At 38.9% G+C, this 11,254-nt stretch overlaps 1 protein-coding gene across 1 annotated transcript in view; it reads right to left on the bottom strand.

Annotated features, from left to right (window-relative positions):
• Positions 1 to 2,334: 2,334 nt before the first annotated feature.
• BCR (BCR activator of RhoGEF and GTPase) overlaps positions 2,335 to 11,254 on the bottom strand; it is a 95,282-nt gene continuing 86,362 nt past the window's right edge. Inside the window, 7 exon segments of the mRNA XM_040577132.1 lie at positions 2,335 to 4,205; positions 4,766 to 4,928; positions 5,960 to 6,065; positions 6,680 to 6,814; positions 8,347 to 8,486; positions 9,201 to 9,310; positions 9,463 to 9,522. Of these exon segments, the coding sequence (XP_040433066.1) occupies positions 4,116 to 4,205; positions 4,766 to 4,928; positions 5,960 to 6,065; positions 6,680 to 6,814; positions 8,347 to 8,486; positions 9,201 to 9,310; positions 9,463 to 9,522 (804 nt within the window). The 3' untranslated portion in view covers positions 2,335 to 4,115.

Here is an 11,254-nt window from a genome sequence, read left to right as displayed (position 1 = left end):
AAAGAATGGCACATTAAGATAAAGAACACGTTGTCATGCCTTCCAGTGTTACAGGGGTGACAAGCAAATTTGGAAATCCATGTATGCTTTACAGAACAGTACATTTGTTTAAATAAACTCATAGAAAACTAACAAACAACTGTAAAACACATTTTAAAACAGGTAAAATGAATAAACTGTAAAAATACTGCATCTCCCATAAACATACTTTGTGGTTCCACCACCTAGTGGCCAACAAAAAATGTTGCAGTTTTGCTTCATATGGTGCACGCTGATTGCCTTCGATTAGTAAGTGAAAGTCACAATCAAGGCAGGCAGTGGGCATCAGCAAATATAGTGAATGCACTGCTGTATTTCGCCCTTAGCTGATACATTAAAAAATAGCAGCATTAAAATACAGCCTGAAATAGCTTAGCTACTACCTCAACTTGTTAAAATTGTGCAAGAATAAAGAACACCAGCAGCATTTTAATGGATGTGTTTCGATTTGGTTTCAGACACTTTCCTCCCATAAAAAGCACACACAACACACAAAGCTGAGACTGACCTAGTAATTGTTATTTCTTGACCATCTTTAAAACTCTTTCCCTTAGTTTTTTTTTTTTTTTTAATTTAAAAACCTATTCAGTGTTAAAAAAAATCCCATGAGAGCTTTAAAAGTTTTTAAATGCCAGGAAATGGATGCTTACTCCTCTCCTTAAACTGGAGATACACAGACTATCCTAATCACCTGAAAATTTTTGGTTGAAAGTTTTAATGTTTCACATTGACGTAGCTGAAAGCTACATTTTTAGAAAGGTCTCTCCAATACACTAGAATCAGAGCGAATATAAACTTCCAGTGCACATTTAAAGGGTAATGTTTTGCTGGTTTGCTCATATGTTATATTGTACCTTTTAATGCAGAAAAAGGAAGAGTTAGGTTTTCTGACACAACTCAGAAGTGAATACACAAGCATAGAAATCAGAAGGCCTTCTCTAAAGCCAAGTGTTGCAAGTCCCTTTATGTTTAAATATGATAAGGCTTATTAAAAACACAACAAAGTTAAAAAAAAAAAAAAAAAAAAGCACACCCACAACATCCCTGGGAAAAGGAAAGCCTTTTGGAGATTCTTGATTTCTGAAAACGTAAGTCTATTTAAAAAAGCTTGGTTGCAAAATTAAAGGAAATTCAAGAAATCAATTCTCGTATTTCAAATCAGTCCATGATTCCATCATTAGCAGTAAGATGTGCTATCTTTTCCAGCCCAAAATTACCAGCTTTGGGGAAAACATATTCATACTTAACAGAAATAATTAATGGGTTAAGTTAAATTAACTTTTTTTTCCCTGATCCACATGCCTGCATGTTAGATAATGTTACATTAGAACTGAGCATTGCAATGAGAGACTAAAAGCAACAACCTGTAACAGTAACCAAAGCAAAAGCTATTTTCTCATGGTTACATACTATAGATCAGTAATTTAATATTAAAATTAACTTCCTATATAAATAAAAATTAAAAAGTTGGGCAAAAGTAAATTGGCACAGTCATTATGGTATTGCTTTCCAGTTTCAACACTGCAAAGAGCAGCCACAAATTCTAAACACCAAAAGGAAAAGGCTATCACCCAACCACCTGGTGTAGTTTGTTGTTTTTTGTTTGTTTTGTTTGTGTTTTTTAATTTTTATTTTTATCTTTTCTTTTTAATGAAGTTAAAAACAGTGCTACTGTGTCAAATATACCAAACAACAGCTTGGAATGGGTAGGTATGCAGCTAGCAATCAAAGGATTGTTACAGAACTGCTATGGAAAAATGAGAACAAATACATAAAACCCAAACCACTGAGCATGGTTTCCTGGTCTGCATGACTTTTCTTAAGTCAAAAATTTGCAAGATTGTGACTAATTTTTACCTTCAAAAAGGCAAAAAGAAATTAAATATAAAAAATTTAAGCCTTCAAGTTTCCTTGCCTTCATTCCCTCCCCCAAAAAGCACCTCCTACTATAAACATTTTTTCTGTTTTCTGGGTTCAGAAGTTGGAATGTAGTGGAAATACATACAATAGAGAAGGAATTTCTAGTTGTACATTACATTACGAAGAAGTTTGCTCCCAGACCTAAGAAGGGATACTAAGCAATATTAAATTCCTATAAGGATCCTTACAAAGCATGCAAAATGTTGATATACTCACAAAATTGGAATTTCTATTTGTTCCTTTTTGAATTTGCAACTTCACAGTACAATAGTTTCTAATATTATGCAGCAGTCAGAATTACATTGACTACAAAACCATTTCCCTTCCATTATTTTTTTCTTTCCATTTGTTTGAAAGACTTTTTTTTTATTATTATTATTATTATATTGTTGTTGGTTTTGTTTGTTTTGGGTTTTGTTTTTCTAATTGAGAGATTGCAGATTACTCATCATCAGAAAACGTGAAATTCAGCATAACGAGGGTTGCTTTCTTCATGGTATTTCCACTCAAATGATGTTGACAACCTAACTATACCAATTACTTCTTTCAAAATCCGTCCCTCCCTCCTTCTTCCCTTGCTGATTCCTTCCCTCATCTTTGAGCTGCACTTTTCTTCTTGCCAGGATGATGGATGGTTGCCGCTAACTGGATGCTGCATAACCGGGTAGGAAGTAAAGGGGGCTGGATTACTTTATGAAAATGGAATAATTCCCACCTCCCCCAAGATGTTTGGCACAACTGTTTCATAGCCAGAATACTTTGCTCTGGATTAAGCAATTAGATTATGCTTTCAATTCCCTAGACAAATACTGCTGCCCTTTACGCCTATGTAACCCCCGTGGCTTTGACCAAGTTAGGCAGGAAAACACAAAGCTAGTATTTAGCTAGACCTTTTGTACTGCTGTATGTAGTTCCACAGAAATTTCTTCCCTGCTCTTATTTAAAACAAGGTTGAAGTTTCTGAAGAATACACATGCATGCTACTGGCTAGGTTGTCCATAAAGTACATTCTGACATATTTTATCAAAGTATTTATATCTATCAGAAAAAGACTCTTGTAGAAGCAATGTACAAAGCCTCCAAAAATTCAAGTATCAAAAGAAACAAACAAAAAGCTGTTATGACAGAAGTTTGGAGTAAGCAGCCAGCCAACCTGATAGCCACTAATAATTTGTTTTGTCCAGAAATGCTTCAATTATTTTTGCAATGATAACATCATTTCTTTGGAGTGTTGGAAATTAACAGCCTTCCCAATTAATTTTCATTAAGTTTGGCAGGGTCTAAGGAATTCAGCAATCCTCTCTGGATAGTATTGCTCCTGCTTTTATATGCAAACAAACAACACAATCACAAAGCACTGACTCAAATCCTCCCTGCCTTTCTCTAATTTGCTGTATTTATTTATACTGTAACCTTGTTGGGTCTGGGTCCCTTAACCCCCCCCAACCAAACATCTGAAGTGCAACATAGGCAAGAGCAGGGCATCTCCTTCCCTAGAGTTTGTATAAACATTTGCAGGGGAGGGGGTGGGCAAGACAAAAAAGAAAAAGTTCTAGTTGTATGCAAAACTGTTCCATTTCTTTAGAACCCTGTTCAAATCAAGATTTGAATTTCTGAGGAGGTAATCTTAGATCCCAGACCCTTCCCTTCTCTCCTCTTCTTGCAAAGCAATGCTATTTTTGTGGCCTAGAACAGTACTTTAAAAACAGCAGTTATTAAAGACACAGTTGTGATAGATCTTTTAACTCCCCCTCACCCAAAAAAGGGTATCCTAATCAAGTGGTCCAGTAGAAATCTTGAAGTTTCTTTATGATAAATCCATAAAATGAGGAATACCTTCTGTCACATTCCCAACAAGAATAACAGCCACACTCTGTGGTGCATTTGTTCAAGTGTCTATTGCTCCTTCTAGTGGAGATTCCGCACAGCTCTATCTCCAGTTCAATTCTTTCTGGTTCTACTGATCAAAAGTAGAGATTTTTCTCCTTTCTCTTCAGCTTGTCTCTGGTTAACAAACAACAGAAGCACTGAGGGCCATAATTCCCCAGGACAGGAACTGGCCAGAAATGTCTGAAGAAACACCAGTCTTCTCTTTCTCCGGAGAGGCAGATTTATGCCAAGAGCAGTTTTTTGAGTCCTGTTGGTATCACAGGCGTTTATACCTCTGTGGAAAAGAGAATGCTTTGTCTCTTGCTGTCTGGGGTAGGGATGGTCTCTAGCTGCAGGAAGTACAGAAGGACTTGAACCTGAAAAGAGAATGAAAGAGGTAAAAATAAAACCCTTTTAACTCATTCTCATCCTGGCTATTTTGGATTTGCTATCACTCAATAAAGAAAGTACAAAACTTGCTGATGAGCTAACAGCTCTGTGCTCCAATTCTCTGCACTGCCTTCAGAAGCAGCAAGGGCCAAAGCTGAATCTATCAAGGATGGTTTTTTTGTGTATCAGTGAAGATGGCTTATGTGTTGAGGAGCATTGTGGAAAAAAACAGACCATCCCTTTATCCTAGGCTAGAAATACAGCACTGTGAGACAGTTCTCAAAAATCTTACTATGTGCTAACAAAGAATGCAGGATGTGTGTGTTGTGACATTTTTTCACGTAAAGCTCTATTAGTACAGATGCAAACTGAACTGCCTGAAAAAACACAGTTCTATAAACAGTCTAAAATGTCTGTGTTGAGGTGAAAGTTGTTTATGAAAAAACTTCATTGAAACACAAAAGACAGCTGAACTACGCCTTGCTAGAGGACTGCAGTTTCCCAGCTACTGTCTTCAAAATATTCAATAGCACATTTAGCATTTTACCTGGGACATGACTTCTAGTGACCAACTATCAGTCATTGTTATAGGCTGGGTTGGGTTAGCAGGAATTTTACTGTCCTTCTCTGAAGGTCTGAGCAGTGTTGGTCCAAAGACAGTTGCAAGATTATGCAGGGACATCTTGTTGATACTTTCCCTCTCAGCAACCCTAGGAGAAGTAAAAACAGGCAAGGTGGATCTTTATAAATATCTAACTTTGGAAGTGTTCTTAAGTACAAAAACATATTTATTCCTTTTGTAAAAATTTTTGGTATAGACATTGAAGCAAGCACTCTCTCTGTATGCCCCCAAATTAACTGTATGCATAAGCATTTCTTTGATCTGACAGCCAGTCTTAGGCACTCTACAGACACAGCTTACTTGGGAAAGAGACTGCTGCTTATCGTCTGGTCAGACAAAAATGGGATAGGAATAAAGGAATGTTTTTCATGCCAGTTTTGTAAGTGAGCAACTGAGGCACATAGGGTAAAAAATTTACCTAAGGGCACAAAAGTCCACAGCAGAAACAAGTTAAACCCAGATTTCCTGGAATTTAATCCAGAACCTCAGTTACAAGATCGTCTCTCATCTTTGCAGTGACAGTCTCTGGTGTGTACAATACAACGTAAATTAAAATGCTGTGTATATATTAAACACATTTATTTTATTATTATCAAACGCATGGAAATTTTTTTCACAGTTACAACCAAATTACAAAGACATAGACAAGATCAGAAAGACTAGTCTAAGCAAGGAACTGACAACTCCAGTTAGCAGAAGGATAAAACTGGAATTGTAAAGACATACCATGTTAGATTGCGACACCTTTTGAGACAGGACTCACAAGTCCTTAAACACAGACAAAGCTTCCCAGTTTACACTAAAACCTTTCCAGATGCAGGTGCAGTTTTGTGGAGATATTGCGGCAGGAATTTGCATTTGCACTAGATAAGCCCTGAGACTTTTTTATTACCCCTTTCCTTCAGTTCTAATCTTTCTGGTTTCAGTGAGAATGGAATTCAAGATTTAGTGCTTCACTAAATGAGCATGAGACAATAGTTACCTGATGAGCATTCATAGCAAATCTGCAAATGCTTCTTTAATTTGCCTGATTCAGTGCATGTTCAAGGAACAGGCTCCACTTTCCAAAATAAGGTTGTTTTATGCATTAAATAGGTATTTAAAGGATCCAAATATTACCTTTTTAAATGGTCCAAAAGGAAAAGGAATGTCACAAGGTTGGGTTCTGGAAGTGATAGCAATAGATTCAACATGCAGCTTTCCTTTGCAACAGGATCTGAAAGTGCTACAAGACAGAAAATAATAAAACATCACCGTAGGCAGTGAATGAGAATTTGACTGACTGCATAATTTACCAAACCAACAGATATGGATGGTCCTGAATAGACTGTACTTGCATCACGGGTTGGAAGGTCAGAGTTGCACTGGATCTTTTCCTTTTATTTCTTAGAGGGGTAGAAAGAGAATCCTTTTCCCTCAAGCACTTCAAATACTTTCAGACATTTCATTAGGATCTTTTCATTAGGATGTTTTCCCCTGCATTAATATATTGCAAGGTATATCCCCTCCAAAAAGGACTTCCCTGGAAGACCGAATGAGGAAAAACCAATACGCACAACCTCAACAAGTAGGCTGTCATTCTATTCTTAACCCACCCTTCAGAAACCTGGACATTTTTGACTTATAAAAAAGCATGGTGATCGCCCATCATCAAACTTGGTGCAAGACATCATTCCAGAGCTCATTTCTGAGCTCCATTTCATTTCCCTTACAGCTTGTTCCAGGCTTCTGTCCAACATTATCAATATGTTTTTTGTACTGCTTCAGAAGCAGCCTCCTACAGGAGAGTGTCTTTAACACAGATGCTGGTTATCAAAGGTTATTTCTGCTACTACCTACCAATGCCCTCCGCAAAGTTGGGGTACAGTTCATCGGTAAAGAGCGGTTCAGGTAGTTCTCGGAAGTACAGTTTCAACGTGCCTGCAATGGCATTAACATCCATCTCGCTCATCATCACTGACACATCCTTGTTATCTGAAAGAGGGAAGAGGGGAAGTAGGGTAAATAAACTGCTGGCCTTGCATTCACTCTTTTGCTTGCTTTGACTCTCTTTGTTTATCCATTGTCTTTGCCCAAACAGCTGAGATTTTTCCTGTTTACATTTCTCCGGATTAAATGAGCTAACTTCTGATAACTGAGAAGTGCTGCACAAATGACTGCAAACAATTTCCAGCTTAAAGTTAACTAGAGAGAAGTTCACACTACCCAGGGTTAGTTATGCTGCGCCAGCAATGGGCCTGATCTGGAACAGGCTCTGCATGACTGTATTTATATGCACTTCAACTTCTTGTTAATGACCACAGTTGTTATTCCAATTCCCTGCCTCAAGCAGCTTAGAATAAGAGACTCTTAGGCTGTCTAACTCCCCACTGAGTGTAGCTAAAGAACACAGGCAATTCAGGGCTTGCATTTCAGTTCTGATGCTATTAAGAACAACAAAACCACCTCCTTTGCCAAAAACAAACAGATCAACCAGCAGAGCCAGTGCTGGTTTAATGAAGGTTAGTGCAAAACAGCATTTAATGTAAATGCACATAAGTTGTTTTTCAAAATATGAAACACCCTTACTTTACTTGCACTACTGAGGATTCATAAATCAATGTTTTTAGTAGCTTAGGGAGATTGAAACGAAAATACAGGAATGAAGAAATTTCACAAACAAACAAACAACAACAATGAACAAAGTGCAGAAAGGGTGAAATCAGGCACCAGGCCTAGACCTCATGACCATTTGCATCAAAACAGAGCTCAGTGGTCCTTAGGTCACCATGTGGGGACTGGAAGTAAGGCAGAAATTTCACTTTTTGTACCACAGCAATCTGGAGGTGTTTCATCTGCCTGGTTTTGGATGCCTTTTGGGACACACATGTCATTCCTTTAAATGCAGAGCACTAAGGAGCACTTTTCTGCACAAGATCAAGTAAGGTTTTACAAATGCTGGTATCTGATTTTATAGTCTGCACACATCAACCTAGCCACAGAGTCAAGAAAAAAAAAATAAAATCAAGAGCCCTGACCTTATATCTTCAATTTGGTAAACACCCTGTTCTTCCCAGCCAAGCCTAGATTTTTTTAATATTATTTTTTTCTGGCCTCCTTTCACAAAACGTTCTCAAACAATTTCAAGTACTTCTATTAATTTGGAGACCTCGCAGCAATAAGGAAAATTACAGCTTCTGATTGCTGCTGCTTCCCCTGAGGAAGGTATCTGCCATTTACAAAGCCTTGGCAAGGCATGCAAACCCACCACGTCATGTCTGCTGGGAGGAATAACAAATGTGTTATTTGGTATGAGGATCCATCCCGTTGTATGTCTTGGGTCATATCTGTAGCTGAAGAATATTAATAAAACATGTAGCCAGGGTTAAAATGATTCTCTGTGAGAGAAAATCTCTACCTCTTAATGCTTCTTGGGGAACAGAAGATTTAAAATAGCACAGCCATCTGACATGGAGCTCATGCAGGTTCTCACAGCACAAAGGAAAACATCAGACGCAAATACTTACTGACATCAAAGGCAGCTTTCAGAGCCTGGATATCGGTTGCAACCCCAGAGACACGGTAGATGCCCACCTCCTCCATCCCACGTCGCTCTATCTCCTCCACACACTGGCGCACTATGTAAGGCACCTTTGATCTCTCTCTCCTTAAGAAAGCCAGATAGAAGAGTTCAGTACAGCCCATGCCCTCAATTCCTGTTACCTCAGCCAGCCAAGCTGGCTGAAATCACCCTGAAATCACCCATCACTTTGCTGTGCAGACCTCTTCTGAACAACAGGGTGGGAGAAAGTCTGAGCAGGTAGTCAAAACTGAGCTGAAAAACTCCTTTTAAACTCCCTGGCCACATAGCAACACTGGTGCTTTCAGATTAATGCAGTTCCAGAGGGAGGAAATACCACACTTCCCAAACTATTTGATGGAACAAACAGGTTTCTTCTGGCAAACAATTCATGACAAAAGATCAGGGGTTAAAACAATACAACAGGATCCAAAGAACTTGAACGTTTCCGATTATGGAAAGGAAATATCACTGTTTAGTGGCTCTGGAAATTTGTGACCAAGTCAGCTAACTACTGACTAAAAGGGCAAGGGGCATTTCCAGAACTCAGAAAAGTGATATGCTGAAAGCAAACAACCCTGGGTTTCCAAGCCTGTGCGCATGTTGTTTTTTGACCCATGCAAAAAATGAAGCTCACAAAACGTACGCCATCTCCCTTCTGCAGCAACAGCCATCTGCACTACTACTCAAGTGAAGCAGACTGTACTGACAAATCCCTCAGTGGGGTAAAGACAGGTGCAACCCGCTGGCTAATTGGCTTTCTAGAAAAGCAATAAGGAGAAATTCAACCCATCAGCTCACTTGGTGACAATAGCGATCTTGACCCCAAAGACCCCTGTCTGTTTCCGTGACGGCATCCTTTTCAGGCTAAACTCTCGACTGGTAAACTTCACCGACAGCTTCACTTCAACCTGAACAAAAGAGAACAGCTGTTACATTTCAAACAACATTTTCTTTTCTTTTTTTTTATTTTTTTATTTTTTTTAATGTTGCAATGAACAGCAAAGAAATAAACCACATCAAAGGTGCAGAAGCAGTACTAACTTCTGCTTTCTGTACTTACCCCATTCATTGAGATGACTGTGCGCTGCCAGTCTTTGTCCTGCAAAGCCTGTGGGTCCAGCTGAAAAACATGGAAGTTACCATGAGCTAGGAACAGTTTTCTGAGAAGTCAGCTAGCCTGGAAGGCTTCTGTAAGTGAGCAGTGCTCTACCACTTTCAATGTGTTATTTCATTTCCACAGAAAAAACAAACATTCCAAGGTTTCTCAAGTTTTGAGTAACAGGATACTCAGATACCGTGCCATTCTCTAAGCAGGCTGATAACTCATTTGCATGGAAAATCCAGCAACGTGTGCAGTATCTGCTCAACAACATAGGAAAGTTCAGTGAGAAAAATCAATATATGAAAGCTAATAACCTCACATTTCAGAGACAGGAAGACTGCATTTATTGCTGTAGTACATGAATAGACAGCCAAATTTGTCCCATCCCAAAGGGCTAGGGGTCAGAAACGGGGAAGCAAGATTTTTGAAAATAAGGCTGATCTGAAATAGAGGAAAACTATTTGTCTTCCTCTCTCTCAAGGAGCTGCGAGTCCCCATAACTCTGAGGGAATCTCATTTGTTTTCCAATTTCTTTCATAAAAGACGCTTTGAAACTAATTTTCAAAGTTCAGAAATGGTATCAGAAATTGAGGTATGTACATATACACAGGAAACCCCTTGTCTGTCCATGCATGTGTACTTGTATGCTTTACTTCAGTTTGGGAAGCCTTCTCATAGTTTCAACAATCAAAAAAGTTCATTAAATGTAAGCACCGAAGCATTCAAAGCTGACAAGAAAAGGCTATGACCTTGTGTATCAGTTCTCTTGTACTGAAAAGCAGAACTTTTGTGTAATTTGTTAGTTTAAAAAAGCACAAAAAACATCCACAAACATCTGCTCCAAAAGAGCAACTTGGTTTAAAAAACAACTTTGTCTTTTTCACTAAGTCTAATTCTGTCTGACCTGTCTAGGCTTACAATAGAATTACCACAGGAATGTCAGACAGACACATAGTCAAAAAAAACCCACACCTTACGGTAGACACAAAAAGAGCTCTGTATTAAGCTCTCACATTTTTCGATTCTGTAGTAATTTGTAAGCTTTAGATATTGGGCATTTAAAAAGTTTGAATTCATTCAAACTTCATTCCTCACAGGACCATTCAAAATTCATTCTTCACAGGGCCAGACGCTCTTTGCCCCTTGCGCACAAGCCTGAAGGAAGACAGAAGTCTGCTACACCACAAAAAGGAGACGGTGAAGCTCACAGGCATCACGCATGAAAGAGATCACGGCTGCTGAACAGCATCTCCTGCAAGAGCTGCTCCTCCCACAGTACCATACAAAGTTCCAAATACATGGCAGAAATCAGATGCTGCAGTCTGGTCTCAACTGGGGAAAGTGGACTGCAGTCTTCTAGGGACAGCTGGGGTTGGATGAGTGTGAAATTATTGTACTGAAATAAAAAGCCAGACTTAAGAACTTTATAGCTCTTGGCTAGGAAGCTAATAGCTTCCAAGAAGGACTGTGTTCCACTGAATTCGGAAGACATAACGACCCTACAATGAGACAAAGAGAAATATAAAGTGATCCATACAGAGACGAGTAACTTTAAACAAACCAAACCTGCCAGGTTCTGACAGCGAAGGAAGCCAGCTGAAACAGAGAAAGTCAGCCCAGGAATCACGGCAAGCTGTCCCACTTTGACCTGCCTATTATTTTCACTTCACTTTGAGCACAGAGGCAGGAATAACACCTGGCCCTGCTATTGCAAGAATTCCCTAACTAGAAACGTGTTGTGAAGCAAAGC

This window comes from Cygnus olor, chromosome 17, assembly GCF_009769625.2.
Source record: "Cygnus olor isolate bCygOlo1 chromosome 17, bCygOlo1.pri.v2, whole genome shotgun sequence".
Classification (NCBI taxonomy): Eukaryota; Metazoa; Chordata; class Aves; order Anseriformes; family Anatidae; genus Cygnus; species Cygnus olor.
Note: the sequence above shows the minus strand (reverse complement) of the source record. Positions and strands in the feature narration are given on the sequence as shown.